Here is a 19,799-nt window from a genome sequence, read left to right as displayed (position 1 = left end):
ATAGGCTCCAGCACTAGCATGACCCTGAATTGGACAAGTGGTTAAGAAAATGAAGGAATGGGTGGACGGGCTTTTATAAAACATTAAACTAAATTAGGCTGTTCATCACTTATAAAAAAGGGCCATAAATCTTGAGTAAATGGCCCCAAAGTTTTCTCTATCTATAGCCTTTAATACACACACAAACTCTTCCAGGCCTGGAAAGGGAATGCAGGAATGGTAAGTTCTGGGCAACTTATCTGGGTGCATTCGGTACAGCCTGCCGTCCACAAACGCAGGACAAAGCTTAATCATGCAAAGACGAAGCCATATTTGAACAAGGTCCAGAAATAGTGCTTCTCTGTTCTGCGGTCCAATGAATTTACATTTCTGCTTAGAAAACATGGACGCTGTGTCCTAAAGAGGAGAAGGATCATCCAATTTGTCATCAGTCCTCAACGCCAAGGTCTGCATCTCATATGGTACGGCGGTACATTGGTTCTTATGGAACTGGCAGCTTGCACAGCTGGAAATGTACCATCAGTGGTGAAAGATCTATTCAAGTTTTACAGCAACATAAGCTCCCATCCATTGTCTTTTTCAGGCAGGGCCTTGCATATTTCAGCAAGGCAACGCAAAGCTGCATACTGCAGCTTTTACAATAGGATCCTCTATCAGACAAGAACGGGAAAACAACACTCTCAAAAGTCTAGCAGCTGCTCTCCTCAGTCCCAGACATTTACAGACTGTTGTGAAAAGAAGAGGGGATGGCCTTAACCCATGTTGATGCCATCAAATTAAAAATAACTCTAGTTTCGCCTGAAATGGTACATTTCTTCCATGTTTTTTTAATCCATTGTGAGTAAAACATTGCTTAATGGTATTTGGAAATCATTGCATTCTGTTCTTAGTTATATTTTACAGAGCTTTATTGGAATTTGTCTTGTCCTACAAAACAAACAAATCAAAAAGATCAAACCAACCCAAAACAGAAAAACGCCTGTATAGCAATATTACTCCGAATAATGTCTCAGTGACTCATAATTCATTGGTGGCTTTTGTTTGTGGTCAATAATGAAATCCAGGAAACACGAATGCATAATGTAAATTCATCATCAAATCAAAAAGCCTCACTGACAGACTGAGAGGGTAAGAGGGAGGGATGGGAAAAAGGAATAAAAGAAGAGATGCTTACATGTTTCTCTCCTTCAATCCTTTTGTCAGCCTGTTGAACAGCCTCGAGGTACTTAAAATGCAACTCCATCAGTCGATCAACCTGGAGAGAAAATGAAATAGAGCAAAGTAGAAAAAAAGTGAGAGATGCAAAGTGGAAAAAAGAAACATAAAGAGGACACTACAAAGCAGCGCAAAAGCAGGATGAAGCTCTGCGAGCATATATGGAAAAATTCTAACAGGGACAAACAAATTCCACCTTCTTAAAATGAAGTAACAATAGAAAAATACATTTCCAATTTCATATTTCTTTTTATATGTTAGTATGCCACTGATCATCCCCTCATTTATTTGGCTACAGACCTTTTGCAGGGAGTAACCTATGGAGTGGCAAACAAAGAGAAGAAAACACAAGCTTCCCTTATTGCCTTAACGCTGGATACAAACCTTAAAAGCTGATTAAAATGAGACTCTAGGTTGCCTCAGTAGTGAGAAAGCTATCGACATTTGATTTGTACCACAGGCATTTTCAAAAAAAGTCATGCATCCAATAAAATGGCCTTGAGCCACAGGCTGAATATGACACATTTGGGCACATGTGAGTAGGATCGTGGGAGTTGAGGTGGGTGGTGGGAGAGTGTGCAGTGTGTCGCGCTGTCAGGTTTGACATCATAATTGCTTTCTCACATTCTGCAACATATGGGAGACGGTATACACAGGTACAGAGTGACTCGATGACCTCGGTGTATTTAACCTCTCGTAACGTCTTAGAACTAGTTTCTGGAAAAAATAGAACTACTGCAGACTGGTTCAGGTAAAGGTGTTCCCCAAGTGTGTGGAAGCTGAATGGCCTTCTAATGTGAGTATGTTATGAATAGGGCTGCTCAATTAATCGAATTTTAATCACGATTACGATCTGGGCTTTCAACGATCATTAAAAATGACTGAGCCGATTATTAGCCCCTCCCTCATTTATCCGCGACACCTTAAAGGCCGGTCCGTGAAAATATTGTCGGGCATAAACCGGTCCGTGGCGCAAAAAAGGTTGGAGACCGCTGATTAAGAGGACCCGAGGGAAGCTCGGAAAGCTAAGCAGAAGTTATTTGGAGAGTGACTGCCGTTGGTTGAAAAGAGAGTTTAAAAAAAACAAACTTCAGTGGTGTTGCACACTATTTTATATTATTTTTTTAAAGTCATTGTTAACCCTTTAAAGCCGGTCAGAGCAGCACGCTCCGTTTTGCGTAACTATTTTTAAATCCCTGTAGAACCTGAACCGTGTAAGCTAGCGCAATAATTTGTTTTGCATATGAAACCGGAGGAGTTGTACTTACATCTTATGCCATCAGCTTGTCCTCGGTCACGGTTTCGTTCCACATATAGCTTTGCAAAAATTGCATAAAAAGCGCTTGCAGGAACAAAAACATAATATTCCAGAAACACGCTTTGCCGTTCCTATCAGCTGTTCGTAACACTTCCCACAGTGAAATGATGCACATGCTGTTTTCTTTGCAAATTTGCATCATAGGATTGTTTTTTGTTTTTCCTGCAGTATATAAAAATTGGTGTATCTCCAAAATAAAACTATGAAGACACTCAAAATAAATTTCCTGTGGTGGGAAACTATTTTTTGCAACTTTATTGTATTTAAAGTTTTGAGGGATAAACCTCTTAAATTTCTCCAAGTAGAAATATATGTAAACAAAACAAAAGCGATTTTCAATTTTTTTTGTAGTTTATTGCACTTTTTTGCAATTTATGTAATTACTATGGACTTAATGCATACATATTATTAAAATATGGGCTATAACAGTTGTATTGATGTATAGCAACTTGAAATGCTCCCACAAATGGCACTACAGCATGTAAAAAAATAATATAAGCTCTGGTGGACTTGGTTCTATAGTAGGTCTTAAAGGGTTAAATAAATATCGTCAAATAATCGTGATCTCAATTTCAGTGAAAATAATCGTGATTATCATTTTTGCCATAATCGAGCAGCCCTAGTTATGAAAATAAGATCTGTGGCAAAGCCCAATCGTGGATACGCTGAATATTCAGGCTTTCACCTTTAATCACTTTTGCTTTATTCGTTTCCATGTATACTAACCTTTTTAGCTGTGGTATTTCTACCAGTTTCAAAATAGACTTTTTTGTTTTTGCTTTTGAAAGAAAACATATGTAGTCTATCTATGATTAAAAATTATTTCCAAGAGTAATAATTTGTACATTCATTATACATGTTCAACACTGTTGTCATGAAGTTAAAGCTAGGCAGCCAGTGTTTTGTTTTTACTGACCACACAACTTTAATACTTTTATAAATGAAATGTCACTGAACTTGTCTTTTTTTTCCTTTTGATCCTCTACAGTTGCTGTAAAACATTTTGCATCGCAAAGACCGCTCAAAGTTACGACTGGGCGTAAGTTTTGTTGATGCAGCTCACGTAAATTTAAACTAAAGACTAGTTTGAACAATTTTCTGACTAATAGTTAAAAGCTTCTTTTGGCTGCTCCCTCACAAGGGTCGCCACAGCGGATGGATCTGCATGTTTGATTAGGCACAGATGACCTCCAAATGTAATCCTCCCATTTAAGTGGGCTTGGGGCCGGCATGAGGAGTACACAAACTTGTGACCCCATGAGGCTGGGATTGTATCTCCTCCCAGTCCTAACCAAGGATCTTCTCTGTGTAAAGAGAATATGTAAACCACTACACCAGCGGACTGGACCGGTAACAGTCCGTGAGTTGTTTTGGTACCGGGGTGCAAGAGTTGAGGCTTGGGTGCGAAATTTATGGTTTTTATCGTTAACTCGGTTTCCCTGGGTCTTTTCCCGTGTTGTAGTTGTGTGTCTTATTTTGAATGAAATATTTACGCATTACCATAGCGACAAGAGAGCATTAAGGGGCAGAGAGGAGGATGTTACACTCAATGTTGTTGGCGCATTTCAGGATGATGCTGCTAATAAAGTTACACAATTACACAGTGAATTTGTGTTTATTATTATATTTACAAAATACCACAGTTTTTGTCTTGGTCGTATGATTTTATTTTGTTGTATTTATCCGCGACACCTTAATGGCCGGTCCATGAAAATATTGTCTGACATTAAACCGGTCCGTGGAGCAAAAACGGTTGGGGACCGCTGCACTACATCATGGAGCACAGAGAAATACGTAACTACCAGTGTCCAAAAGGGACAGATGATCAACTTTTCCCAGTTCCGATAAAATGACTTTAAATGTCTGCAGATACAGAGTACCGAGCAGCACTAGAAGTATTCAAAACGATATTTTTTTTTAAAATGTATAACGCAAGATCAGGACCTAAAGATTATGTCACAAAATAAAATACACAAATAAAATACATAAAAAAAACACCCCCAAGAATATACATTTAGTAAACTAATAAATGAAAACAGTACAAGGATAAAGAAAATAAAAGATTTAAAAAAAATTTGATTATGCTTTTCATCCAATATTTTTTCACTAGTCTCATTGACTAGATGCTGCTCTCATCTAGGGGCTAAACATTATATAAGATCAAATATTAGCAAGTGTGGATGAATGACAGAAAGAATCCAATATGGAAAGCTTCGTTGCCTGTAAGTTTCATTCTAGTATTTGGGTAAAAACCAGTTGCAAACATATGACAAAGTGCAGAATAACCCTTGCTGTAAGGCTACTTAAGCTCAGTCATGCTGTAGTAGTATTCAGAGCCTTCTCTCACCGATTCCCAGTCCTGACACATTTGAGTCAGGATTGGACCATTATCTACTCCTAATATTGATCAGTGCGTTTCTATTGCACAGAGTACAAAGCAATTTTAGAAAATATATTTTTAAGTCATTTAAATTTAGGAAATATAGTACACCTGCTCGGAATGAAAAAAAAAACAACTGGTAATGAAGACAACAACACAGTCTGATGAAGCACTCAAAAACATGAGATGCAAAACAAAAAGGGGTTGCAAGGCAAGAAGAAGAATGAAGAAACCAGCAAGACGACAATGATACAAACCTTCTCACAGTCGTTCTCCGTGAACTTGCTGAGGAGCCTGCTTCTCTGCTGGGACTTGAGATTTCTCAGCATGGAGGCGATGATGGAGCAGACGTGTTCTGAGAAAGAGTAAAGTGAGAAGAGAAAAGCTCATCAACGACACAAAATATCTCTCAAATATCTCAAGCACGGCATCGCTTCACTGAAGACCTCACAGGGGTTTACAGTAAGCTTAAAACCCAACAGGTGCATGATCTTTCACCACAGTTACAGTTAAAGCAAACAGTCTCAAACTCTTAAGAAAAAAGAACCGATTACCGCAAAGCTCATTCTCACCCACATCCACAGAAAGGACAAATCGATTAGCACTTGATAATTTGCAATTAGAGCATGCAGCCGGCTAAGCGTGGATACTCTTACAGAGAGTGCACAGAATGAGAGGAGGGAAAAATGTTAATGAAATTTAGAAATCAATTTTCATTTTAGGGCATGCTGGAACATGCTAAATGGTTTTGGCTGTGGCTGAATTACATTTATCGGGGTGATAGAAATTCGTCTGTGGCAGCTCTGGGGCCATTTAGCAAGCAGGAGGTCTAGAAACATGTTAATTGACTGAATTAGCAACAAACACCAGTTAGTCACATTGAGTGCCCTTGTTAGCCAAATTCATGCTATGTAAGACGTGTTATCTCATTCAAAGACCTTCTTAGTCACAAAGCGGCACCAAAAGGCAGCAATCGCATAATATTGCTCCATGATATTGAATGGGAAATACAGTGTACACACAAGGGGGGAAGAGAATATGACATTGTAAAATCTCTGGATATACAGAGTGGAGGGGGAAAAATGTAATTGGACTTTATCAACAAGAGGTCAATATTCTCTCTCAACGAGGCTTTGCAGTTGCTAAGCAACAAGTGTGCAGGAATCAATCCCATTTCTACTTTTTAAAAGGGGTCGTATTTGCTGTCAGCTCCCTTTGTGCAATCCCCTATGACCCGCAGGCTCTCTACCCACAAGAAGTGAAGGCTGGGAACACTTAAGGCCTCTAACACCTGCCAGATGCAGCCTTTTCAGAATATAGAAATATCCATCAAAAGCAGAGGAAAAAAAAAACGTGTGAAAATGAACTGGAGTTGCAGTGTTTCAGCATGGCAATTCAGCGGAAATGTAAAATGTAAAAAAAGCTAAAAATTAAACAATAAATGTGTATTCCTGCTAAATCTGCAAGCCAAATATTTGGTTATTTTAACACTTCTGTTCGCATCTATTGCTCTTCTATCAAACTAAATCCCTCCAATGTTTTACATCAAACTTCTAATAATTTACTCAATACTTCTGATATAATTAAAGTCCCTGAAACTGTAGCTTTGTGCTTTAATTATGCCTCTAAGCAACCAAATATTCTTGAATAAAAAACAGCTTTTAGTTATTTGTAATGTTGGTGATAAGCCCTATATGGGCATGGCTTAATCAGGTGTGACATACGGTGATGGCAAAATAACAACACCACGGTTATATTTTGATTCAAATATTATTAAACTCTGATTCATTAAAATTTGAGAATTCAATACGTGAAACTTTCAAGGAATTCTGAATTCACATTATCCATATCTCAACAGTCACTGCAAGAATGCCCATGTCTAAAGTAGACCAACTTTTTGATTTATACTGCTGTGATATGTTTGTTTACAGGAGTAAATTAAGGATTAATTAACCATACTTCAAATTTTGACAAACTAAAATCACCTCAGCACTTCTATTAAAATCCTTTATATCATCATGACACATCAGAACAAAGGAAAAAATAAATGAACTATTTCTGACTGGTTCAGAGGTATCACAAGTATCTGCTCAGGCTGAACATCAGGACGGTTCAGTCCAAAGATCCCTTATTTTAATGTAGACAGCCTTATTTCCTGTACACAAAGACAAGGAGGCTAAATGCCATTTCCAAAAGGACACTACTTTATCAACTTGATCCAAGTGGTAATTGATGTCACCACCTCCACGCCCTGCCGGGGAGGCTATTGATCGCTGGCTGCAGAATGTTCTTTCCAAAGAGTTTAAAACTAAGCAGAGACTGCTCCTTTGAGATTTGTGAAGGAGGTGGGAGCGGGATTACATTGTGGCTACCAGATAAAGGGCAAAGCTGAGTAAAAATAAGCTTCCTCATCTGTCTTAGAAAAGTGTGCAATCAATACCTCATTTAAATGTTTTCTTTCAAACCTCCTTCAGTATTTCACTATGGGAAGCGCCCTCTGGCGTGACCAATCACGGAAGCGCCACTACCACCACGCCTGTTCAAGACAGACCAATTACTTCAAGGACAAGGGCCCCCCCAACCCCTGGCCCCCACACTAGGCATTCTCACTTTCTTCCCTGTAAAGATTATAAGAGCTCCTCAGCGGTCCTCAACCAGAATAATTAATTGAATATGTTCATTGACGCAGCCATTAAGGTTGTTCAAGAACGTGGTTGTTTTTTTTAGTTTTCGGGAACATTTATTATGCTGTAGCTTTGTATTTTCATTGAGGAAATAATAGCAGTTGTCGCGTTACTGCTAGCACATCCTGTGCCTTTGGTAGAATTGTGGGTATGTACTAGGGGTGCAACGATACACAAAATTCATGGTTCGGTTCGATACTCTGGTATCACGGTTCGATATTTTTTCGATACAAGAAAATGTTCATGCCTTTTTAATTTGTCATTTATTAAAATTATAAATATATGTTTTAACTCAAAAGTATGGTTTTTAAATGTAATGTTGCTGAAACAACAAATTAAAAAAAATAAATAAATCTATCTGATCGAGAAATCACTCATCTTTGGAAAAGAGAGTTTATTACAGATAAATGGCTCTTTCCAAAATAAAAGCTATACTATCCGCTTCTTCTGGGCTATATTCTCAGCAGCATATTAAACATATCAGGTCCCCATAAGGAGAATCATGTGCTAACGGCTGTCTAAATGACTCGGGTAAAGTTTGTAGCATGCATGCTTGTTGTTTTTGTCTGCTTCCACTTGTCTTTGCACTAGGATGCTGTCGGTGTAAATGTGCAGTGATATTCGTTGTGTTCCCACTAGTGCTGTCAGCGTTAATCTCGTTAAAATGACATTAACGCCATAACGCAGCAAATCTCCGTTAACGAGTTACCACGGATCGCCCCGTGTGTGGGGCTGGACGGGGTCAACACGTTAACAAGATAACTGTGCTAACGCACTAGTTCCCACCAATTGAGCATTGCGTGGCACATCCGACATATTGTTTTTCTTTTGTCCATGACGCGCTTACCATCAGGGTCATGCTTCACATGAAAACCAAGATAGTTCCAAACGCCAGATCTGAATGAGGGTGGGGGAGGTTCAGCTTTGAGCTTAGCTTCTGTCTTGCTAGCTTGAGCTGCGCTCAGTGGATCTGCACTCGACAGTGCAGCCTAGGCACAGTAGTTGAACGCAGATTCACTGAGCGCTCAACACAGACAGCATTGTCAGAAGAAAAGTTGATAAAATAAATAAAATTTTTTGTATTGTTCGATACATATGCGTACCAAACCAAAAGCACTGTATCGAACGGTTCAATACCGATACGAGTATCGTTGCACCCCTAGTATGTACGGACATGTTTTATTTTTTTTATGAAGCCAGACATAAAGCCAAGAGAGCAGTGTGACTGGACCTTGTTTCTGAACTTTCGTCCCCTGGGTTAATTAGCCGCCAGGGTGGAGGAATGGCAAGCATGCGCAGTCTATTCATGAGTGTTAACAACCGTTGCCAGGGGCTACAGGCTACAGTTTGCAACGAAACCAACCATTTACAATGGCGTGGTGGGTTCAATGGCTACAGAGCAGGGCCAAAAAGGCTTTAGAGAGCAAAATATCCTCTCTCTTAAGCTGAGGAGTGGTATCTAGGCTTTTATTCCAGACATTTCCAAATTCCGAAAAGGTGGGGGATCATTTGGTCCCATTCTGAAATTAACGCTCCCTCAGTTCTCACCTCAGAAAATACAAATTCAGAATGTTGACACAAAATGTGTTGTTTCGATCTATTCACATCGATAGATCTACAAGACACTCATTTCCACATTTCCAGTTCTGGATAAATGCTAATTCTTTAGGTTTGCGTTCCAGGTGTGGAGCAGGGAAATTATTTTACTGCTATTGTTAAATAATTGTCATCATTACCATTACCAATATAATCTGGAGTTTATATTGCATTCAGGGGTTAAACAGTGTCTCTTTCAGAAAGACTGAGTTGCAGGCTGACAGGAAGTTGTATGCAGAAGTGAAAGCAGATAGTTATTTTGAGCCGCAGGCTAAGACGAGGCTTTAACAATGTAACAGATAGCTTTAAGAAGGCCTTAAGCAGTTATGACTATTTTATACACAATGCATATCTGTGCTTATTAAAGAGTTGGAGCTCGGTCAATTAATTGGGGGTCGGAAGCTTTGTTCGGCGCGATGTTCGGACAATCTATTGTGCAAGTGACTTGGAGCCATAGAAGGAATTGCAATACATGCTTACAAAACACTTATATATCAGATCATTTTATATTAAGGTTTTAGTAGAGGTTCTTGGTTAAAACATTTATTTAGTAGAAGACATACACATAGTCTCAGTGAGCTTCTGGTCTGGTAAAAGGTCAGAAGTGCAACAGGTGAATTGAGAAAGAGCATTTGAGGACGAGACACAGACAGTAGGTGAAGAGGTGACACAAAGAGCATGTGAGGTCGTGACACACACACACATAGAGTTAAATTTATTTAGAGGAGAGATTACTCATGTCTGGTTGTAACTGCAAAAGTGTCTCGGTAAAAGAGGAACCGTTCCTTGTTGTCTCGGCAAGAAAGAGGAACAAGACAAGAACTGAAAGGTAGACAGGAAGGGCTAGCCATGAAAATAGAAGATGATCTTCTGGGTTAAAAGTCTGATCTATGTATAAAATGTATCTGTGACGCATGAAGGGGCGTCAGTAAACAAACCCTGATGCTATAAAATATCTGTTCATGCTTTGATTAAGTCGAGGACTACTGGCTGTCTGCGTACAGAGTGTCTTCCCACGCGTGTATTCATTAAAATCATTGTTGGACCAAGATCCTCTGGACCATGGGTGGTGTGTACTCTCCTTCCTCAATTTTGAACCTTAACACAGGGCATAGCCTACAAATAACTCTGTTTCGCAACAGAAAGCTGGTCTCATTAACAGCTTGCTTGCGTTTAACTGGACTGATTGTTTCGGTGATTTCCGTCATTTCCCCAGGGGCTGTCCTCGCTGCAGCTGGATGTGAGACGTTATCTCAGTCATATGGCCAAAATTTCTCCCCGAATGTCTACTGGCTCTCGGTCACTGGAGGGACCCCAAACTGTTCACTGTTGGTGACCCTTTGAATACCGTTATTATGAGGAAAATTGACAATGGATACTACATTAACAGGATAGGGGTATATTTCCGAGGGGTCCGCCGTAAATGACACCTCGCTAGAAATTACTTGGAGCTGGCAGCAGTTTTTCCAACGCTGAAGTTAGAGCTGGGCGATAGAACGATAACGATATGTATCGCGATATAACTTTTACTCGATAGAGAAATTAAGCTATCGCGATAGACCTCGCCGCTCTTGTCCTCTTAAAAAAAAGAAAAAAGAAAAAAAAGAGAACAGCCAATCCAAATTAAGTAGCGCAGAGCCGAACCAATCACAGCCGCAGCGTCACGTCACGTGACTTGTTACGTACAGCACAAGTGCCAAGCCGCACATGTGTACTTGTTTGGGAAGCAGCCAGCCACCGTACCGCCCGGGTAATGGAGGAAATGAGTGAGCCGACTAGAAAAATCAACCGAGCGTGACCGAAGAGAAAACAGATGACGGTTCCAACGCCGGAGAGATTGTCGAACGGAAGAGCCATAGAAGTTCCGTAGTGTGAAGGTATTTCGGCTATTTCAAGTCTGACTTAAAAACAGAGTAGCGTGCACTGTAAATTGTGCCGAAAGCAAGTCTGGAAATTAGGGCTGAACGATATATCGCATTTGCGATAATATCGCGACATGATCAAGTGCAATTTTCTAACCGCAAAGGCTGCGATTATACTCTGGACATGTCCAAATTCATGGGCTGCATCCTCCTGAGGCCGCATTTGTAGACCGATTACGTCACAGCGACGTGCCGAAGGCTGTCCAAATTACTACCATATCCCAGAATTCATAGCGCGGCCCAGCCAAACTCCAGTTTCCAACAATGGCGGCCGATACTAAGTTTTAAAATTACTCATACTAATCTTTCTGGGTCACAAAATAAACTTTTAACATATTTTCAGGCGAGAAAGTAGTTGTGTAAACATCAAATATCTGCTCGGTTTATCAAGATATCCCATATTTGCAAAAGTGCTTCGACGTTTTCAGAGGCGTCTGCTACCCACCAGCTCGACAGCTAGCCGGGAGCTCGAGGGTTACTGATGCGGCCGAGAACGGCACAACTCCCGGCACATCATTTTCAGATCACCGCGGAGTTTCGCTGCTCGGGTTAAACGTAATATATAAGTCACTTAGACAACCTAAAAATGTTATTGTTGGGCTTTTTTCAGTGTTTTGTTTGTTCGTGAGTAAATCGGTTTGGCTGAGATTAAAGTTATTAGATTAGATAAAATAAAACTTTATTAATCCCCCGGGTGGGTTCCTCCTTGGTTTTCACACAGCTGACTAAACGTCAAACAGAAAACTGATTAAACAGAAGTATGAGACAGTCGAGAATTTACGCCAGTGTCTGGTTATATTTTAGATAGCAAGAAGCAGACGGCCGAGTTTATTAAACTCCACCGAGACAGCGGTGACGCTAATCAGAACTAGCCTTCTGATTCAGCAGGCTAGACCGTCCAATTTCACGCCTTTAAATTTTAAAGGCGTGTTTGTGTGTGTGTTTATACAATTGCTATTATGTTTGCACTTTATGTGTAATGTTACTGACTGCAGAGATCAGTAAGATGTGTGTATTTTTTATTTATTAGTTTTATTTATTTAATATTATTTTTTAATTGAATGACTGTCTAGTAGTTCACAGATGTCGAAAAACTGAGTGTGGTAAAGCCACTGATTTTGTTTATGTATATTTCTGCAATCTGCACATTGTACTGACTTTCATTTTAATGTTTACACCAGGGTTCCTTGTCAGCACTTTATGCTCAGATGTTTGTAAGCTAAAAATAAACTATTGTGTATGTTCAAATATACTGTTGTGATTGAAGAAGTTAAATAAAAATGTCAGTCATCAATTCATGCATCACCTCATGTCATCATAACAGAGGTCTGTCTTCCAGGAAAGAACAGTTTAAAATTAATGTAATATAGTATTGGCCATACTATATGATGTATTGCTTGTCTTTGTTTAATAATACAGAAGACAAAGACCTTAAAAAATAATCGCATATCGCATCGCAATTGCAATATTGGGGCAAAAAATCGCAATTAGATTATTTTCCATAATCGTTCAGCCCTACTGGAAATACAATAAACTGGTGCATGCGCTACGTCCACACGTACCCGGGTATTTTTGAAAACGCAGATTTTTCTATGCTTTTGCACCTTTCGTCCACACGTAAACGGCGTTTTTGGTCACTGAAAACGAAGATTTTTGAAAACTCTGTTTTTGCATTTACGTGTGGACTAGAAAAACGGAGAAAACGCAGCGTCAAAGGTGTGCGCCACGTTATTGTTTCGGTGAAATGAATTTCTACAATACTGTTAATTCTACTCTCTGCAGTGTTTAAATGCTTACATATACACACAGTTACTGTCCCTCCACACATACGACTCAGTTCTGCTTCTATGCCCCAGCTTTGTTTACTTTTTCCCACCGAGGCTTCTAGACTTCTGATTGGCCAACATTTCTGCACGGTTAGGAATCTAGCGCCACCTGCTGCTTTGGCATGTTCATAGCAGCGTTTTCCTTCATTTCTGCCTTTATGTGTGGACGGGATTATTTTTTAAAACGAAAACGGAAAATCTCCGTTTTCAAAAATACCCGTGTACGTGTGGACGTAGCCTCAGTCTCTGAATGGAAGCGCTAATTCGTCATTCGGCTTTTGTCAGACTAAAGTAACTGTTAAAACTGTTTGAAAAGCTAAGCTATACAACAAGGAGAGATTGAGAATTTCCTTTTAGTTCTGTTTATTTGATATTGACAAAAGTTAGTCAGTTTTGTCTGTTCTTCTGTAAAACAAACTAAGATTTATTTTTAGAATTAATATTTTGTTTCTAAGTGGAATTGACAATTTAGTCTGTTTCGTTTGTTCTATTTTGAAACTTAAACGCTTTAGCGGCTGCCTTTTGTGTAGTTTGCAATATTTGCCTTTATCTATCTGAAAAAGTCTCATGTTCCTTAAGTACATCTACCCTGTTGAACTTATTATGGGAAATAAATATTTAAATCAAAACAAGCTGCTGATTATTTCACATTTTACTCGTGAGCAACGGCACATTTAAATCTTACAAATATAGTTATTTGGCTTATATCGTGATAGATATCGTTATCGCCTGAAATGAAAAAAACATATCGTGATATGAAAAAAATCTCATATCGCCCAGCTCTAGCTGAAGTGTTTTTTGCCGCTTCTGAAAAGTTGTCATATCTTAGTTAAAACAGACATAACAGCAGTGCGTATATACACCGTCATGAGGAACTTGCTCTGTAACTTTGCACAGACTGACACACAGCCTGATTACGTGCAGCAGCAAACACCTCCTGTCATTACGCACGACACACATTCCCAGTGTGTTGAACACCATGGCAGATCTGCTCTCTAGAGGGAATCAACTCTACCGGGAGTTTAGACCCAATTCAGAAATGGTGCAACAGCTGTGGGAGAGGTTCGGACAGATCTGTTCGCATCACACGAAAATGCACAATGTCCTCTGTTCTTTTCGTTAAGAAACAAGGGCACGCCATTAAGCGAGGATGCACCCATCCTATTGCTGGCTTTGGCATCAGCGAAAACAATGAGTGATTTGCATGCTATGAATGATTTATCTATGTCCTGTTCCTGTCTGCAGTTTGTCCCCCATCCTTATAATAATTTTATAAGGTGGCTCTGCGCCCCTGCCTTCATGCCTAAGGTTAGGGAGTCTACCTATAGCTGCCCCAGGATCTATCAGCTTTTCCTCTGCCATTTGTTGCTGAGAGCCAGAGGTGGCTAAACTCATTTTGTCCTGTCCGATCATTAGCAATCTGGGAGTAGGCTATATCTCCCATAGTGAGATACCACAATTGGTTTTCAGAGAACAGAGGTTATACAAGTAACCAAAACTTTTGAATAATGAGTGTAACAACTGGGGGGGGGGGGGCAATCCACAACAAAGTCCTTCGTTATAAATGTCAAGCAACAATGTCGTCTGAAAAGCCTACCTCACCGTGTTAGAGTTACATCATTGCTGACAATAAGACAACGCGAGACTGCTGTTAGTGTTTGCACTTCCAAAAAGTAATGCACGAAACCCTCGAGTAAAGTTAAACTACTTCACAACAGTGAACAAGGTCCCTGTCAAATATTCCTAGAAATATTTGCACTCACATTACCCAATGCATAATATTCCAATTGCAAATATTCACTCATCCTCCTCCAATCATTCATCATTTGCATTTGCCTTGCCCCAGGGGATCCATAGCACTAAGTTAACATGCAAATAACCCTGAGGGGCCTGGATTCATTTATTGATTGACAGTTAAAGGAAGCATGGTGTAATTCTGAATGACAGAAGAACAGATAGGTGGTAGCTAAATGATAGACTGATTGAGTCTGGACTAAGAGCACCCTAGGGAGAGCAATCAGCCTCTCAGCACCACAGGATAGACTGTCAGGAGGTACCTGAAGGAGCATGAATGAATTGTGGGTTTGTTTGTTTGATTTATTTCATTGCTATCAATTTGCTATCATTAGCTTGGCTAAGTTTAAAAACTTAATCTACATATTGCCCCTAGGAAATGCATAATACATCTTGTTCCAATACCTGTTGGTGGGTACACAGTCTGATAATTTGGGAACTTGGGTGGAAATTTGCAGTCCTGGATGTTTTCAGCTGCCACAGTAACTAATGTTTCTGTCCTATTTTTGTCATAATTGAAGCAATCATCTGTTTAATTAGCATCTTCACGGTTCCTCAGATGAGTACATAAACAGGTATCTGAGAGTATGTTCTTGGAAGCAGAAATGGATTTGTGGGCAGAAATGACAAAAATTAAGGTTTATTTATGCTCCTGTTGACAAAATGCAGGCCATCCTGATGACTTAACACACATGACATGCAGAATCTGTTTGAATATTTTGTGAGTTAAAATTATTCTTCTTAATACAGCTGTACACACCAACCGCACAATTTCCATAGAAGACTTTGTGGCATTTGTTTTTCTTTTAACCAAGCTTGAATTTTCAGATGCGAATAAACAGATCTGACCAATCAGACCACTGTGCTTGCAGCTCAAAATGCGCACAGGTACTGGATATACAAATAGTAAAATAATACTATTTTACCTCAGACACAGATAGATGCTGCTTCGGCTCAATTGGCTCTCTAAAATTGTTTTTCTGTCTGAAATGTGGTCCCAACTCTAAAAGCAAAAGCTCAAACTGCCCAACTGAGATCCTGAAATATGTACGAAAGCGGCCATGATAGAGCTTGAAATCTTGGCTCAAACCATGAAATTCTCCCTGGTGCTTGCTTGTCTTGAGAATTGGATGAACCCAGAATCTCCATTTCATCCTTTTTCTGTGCAGAAAGACCAGGTCCAGCTTGTCATCACTAAATTTCGACTTTTCTTTTTCCACTAAAATGCAAGTTCATATCCAAAAAATTCAGAATTTAGCATCACTTTTTTGCAATGGACTTGGTGAGTAAAAGGCTTTTAGAAGTTCCTCTGGAGGATAAGGTCTGGAGAAAGAGACCCAAGTTCACATCTTCGGATTCATTCATTATGTTTCTCAGTAAGATTTTCAGACTTTGTAACACATTATACAGTACAGTTTTTCTTTATGGGAGCAGTTTTTGTATACAAAGTATATCTGGTTCTAGTCTATATTTGTCAGAATAGCCATGATCACAGATGAACTACAGGCAATGAAGCAATTTGTATGTAATTTGTATGGGACATCTAATGTTGTCCTTTCTGAGATGTAGCAAACAATAAGAGTTCCTTTACTAATGGAATTGAGCAAGGATGCTGCCAGGTTGGAATTTGTGGCAGGACACTTGACGTCTGCTCAGCATGCATATTTCAGACCATTTTTTCCAACGAAAAAAAAAAAGCAGCTGTCAGGTTAAATCAATATCTGACTGTACTGGACACACGCAGACAGCTCCGCCAGGTAAGATAAGAGAATTTTAAGGTTGCACTTTTATTGCTTCTAAACAGGTGTTAAAGTGGAACGGAACAATCCAGAATGGGAATCCCAGTTAATTAGTAGTCTAATCTGACAGGCAGTTTCCTAAAGAAAACTATCAAGAAAGTTATTTACCTCTGTGTTGCAACTTGTATGTTGCTCACAGTTGATGGGATGAAGATGCTTGTTCAGTACTTAGAAAGTAATGTCATCCCACAGTCAACTTATGTCTTCAACACATCCTTTCTTCTTGTAATCACTTTGACGTATTCATGCTCCAGATATCAATAAAGTTGCCTGGCTAAAACTACAGAAGATCAGAAGGGAAGGAAAAATGTTCATGTGTGATAATTCATTTTCAGAGACAGAGAAAGGTGTTAAAAAGAGAGGACCGTAGAAGTAGCTGTGAGATTATTTTCAGAGGTAAGGACTGCTCAGTGAAATCTGAAACGCTAAAAATCTAAAGGTTGGGTAAAGTTCTAAATTTAGAGATTTTTTTTTACAATAGCTCCAGGATTTATTGATGATCTGTTGCTGAATTTATGTATTTTTTTCATATAGTGAAAAACATAAAAACAAAATGAAGTACAGCAGTTTTGTTGCATCAAAATACACTTTCGTGCAGGCTAAACTGGTTATTGCGCAGTATTCTGATGAAGACTGCATGGACCGATGCAGGGCAAGCTCTGGTGTTCTTGGTAAATGTCAGATTATATCAAGAGTAGCAGACAGTAATTTAAATTTTGTTAAACTATCTAATTTACAAAGTGCAATAAAACCTAAAGCAGCAACAGCAGCATGGGTCAGCTGGTCACAACCTGTATGCAAAGAAAATAAACTAGAGCTCACGATACAATTTACGTCTCTTATTTCTAAGTGATTTTTTTCCCTTGCTGCATGGTTACACCAGAGAACAAGGGTTCACAGCTACCTGCCAAATCCCATTTTAACCCATGCTATTAATCCATTTCTGACAGACAGTATATGACCGCAGAGCAATCATTTTCTAAAAACTACAATAGGTCTTATAAACAAAACAAAAAAAAGAAGCTTTTTGTACGGTATAATATTAGTATATTATATATTTGTTCCACCTTGTTGCACCAAACAACCCGTGCATTGGAAACGGCTGAGTTTATTACTTGCTACTACTACTAAGTAGAGCAGGGCGATATGGCCAAAAATATTTATCACAATATATATTTGAAAATTTGCGATAACGATATAACTGATGATATAATTGATGCGAGACAAAATACAACTCCACAACTTTACCAGCGCAAAAAAACCCCATCCATTTATTTTCACTTAAACAAGCAGCTGTTTTTTATATGCATTAAAGCTATTTAAAAATTTAACAGTGCAAATGCAAATTCCTTGCTGAAAGTTTAACCAAAAGCCATTTCCAGTAGAAATGGGCTGACATATCCTGAGCATAACCATGTATAATATCCACTGAAGTTAAAAAGAGGTGCTTTGCAACATTAAACTGCAGTGTGCCAAATAAAAAAAGTCTAATATGTATTTTTCGGACCATAAGGTGCACAGGATTATAAGGCACATTAAGCAAAACAAAGCAGTCAGATAAATCAAACTTTATTCAACTCATTTTTCTTGCTTCCTCCACTTCTGTACCATTGATTCATTAATGCTGTATTCTATCACAGCTGCTCTATTCCCATGTTGTTGCAGTATATTAATGACTAACCTTCTATTGTGGATGGATTGTCTCAGTTGTTCTCCTGACTTAAGTTTGGTCCGTTTACAGCATCCTGCCATGCGATTGCATTTGTCTCTAACCGTCAGGAACCCTCACGTTAACTTTTATCGAGTGGAAAAGTGTTAGTGTTCATCCTCCAGCTTCACTGTTTATGTTATGCTAACATAGCTGTGTCGCTAGTGATCACGTAGCACATCATTATATACCAGCTAGCCCAACCTCAGTAACCTTACAAACGTCACTGCTGTTTAGTTTCCTGTCTGGAAGTGATAGCAGAGCTGTACGTTTGAATTTTTTCAGAAACCTCTCAGCAGAACATGGTATATCATGCATAGGTAACTAGCGAAAATAGCGAGCTAACTTCCTGTTAACTTCTAACTCCGTTAAATGTAATAAATTCTGTTTTCATTGATGCCTGGATGTTAAACTTCATAGTTAAACCTGGTAAAGCAGCAATGCTGATTGCTTTATTAAAGATGAAAGAATTTAGACAGTTTTTAACTCTCAGTGATGCCGCAGTGTTCGTTTGACTTTGGGACCTTGGGAGTTGGGAGTTTAGGACACAGATTACTCCCAGATTTACGAGCACCTTAGTCCGACAAATTTGGCAATAACGACGGCCCGCTTGCATGTTCTACAAAAAGAAATGTACTTTAGTGGGTATCTGACAGACAAACACCAAACCAGTTCCACATCACTGAAGTGGCACCATTTTTACAAACCAAATCTGGTTCATCCTCACTCAACGATCCGCTTTCTCCCTTCTCATTCTCCGTTGCCGCCATGCTTTTTCGGCCATGTGCGTATGAAAACAAAGGCACTGTGCATGCACGTTTTACCCATATTCTATCGCGATATTTCATTTTCTTATTGTTGCCTAACATTGTACTGGTATTATCGTGAACGGTATAATATGGCCCAGCCCTACTACTAAGTAATACATTTCGCCTAAATGTTGTCCAAGTCCCTTTCTGATCAGTCTGTTGAAATAAACCGTTTATATACAGTACAAGTTAATATACCCCAGCACATTTCATTAAAGTTTACAGAGATAAAACATGATCCCCCTACAGAGGAAAGACCAAATATGAAGAAGATGTTAATTAGATATGTCTTTACACAAGGCTCTAAAAGCATATCTCTCCCTCTGAAATACACTAATAATAGGATTAACACAGCACGACTACGACAACACAGTTTGCAATCATACTTGTAAAATGTTACTGATACCAATCTATGCCTAAAACGTCTGTGCTGGGAGAAGGATGAATAAAGGAGATTTCTATTTGATTCTGGGCTTTTTTCCCGAAATATACAAGTTTCATCTTAATATCTAGATAACCAAGTTTTTCCATTATAGTCACTTATCTAATGTCATATATTTTACTATGCATTCATGCTTTAAGAAAAAAAAATCTCATTTGTTAATATCAGAGAAGAGATGCTTGTGATAAAGTAATAAGATGATAGAGTTTGAAGTTTCGTCTTTGTAATGAAATCTCTTCTTGAGGACGAGGAGGAGTGGAGTTGCTTTCATAAAGGGATGCCGTTTCCATCAAATGGTCTATTCCA

General features: G+C 39.1%; 1 protein-coding gene across 1 annotated transcript in view; it reads right to left on the bottom strand.

Annotated features, from left to right (window-relative positions):
• Window positions 1–19,799, bottom strand: part of ctnnbl1 (catenin, beta like 1) — an 82,571-nt gene that overhangs the window by 30,657 nt on the left and 32,115 nt on the right. The window contains exons 12-13 of the mRNA XM_085344516.1: window positions 5,171–5,268; window positions 1,175–1,255 (exon numbers count right to left, since the gene is read on the bottom strand). Coding sequence (XP_085200642.1) covers window positions 1,175–1,255; window positions 5,171–5,268 — 179 coding nt within the window. The remainder of the gene's footprint in view (window positions 1–1,174; window positions 1,256–5,170; window positions 5,269–19,799) is intronic.

Source organism: Diplotaxodon limnothrissa, linkage group LG20, assembly GCF_057381915.1.
Source record: "Diplotaxodon limnothrissa isolate DT_005_m linkage group LG20, D_limnothrissa_male_GT1.1, whole genome shotgun sequence".
NCBI classification, from domain to species: domain Eukaryota; kingdom Metazoa; phylum Chordata; class Actinopteri; order Cichliformes; family Cichlidae; genus Diplotaxodon; species Diplotaxodon limnothrissa.
This window is presented reverse-complemented; position numbering and strand designations above follow the sequence as displayed.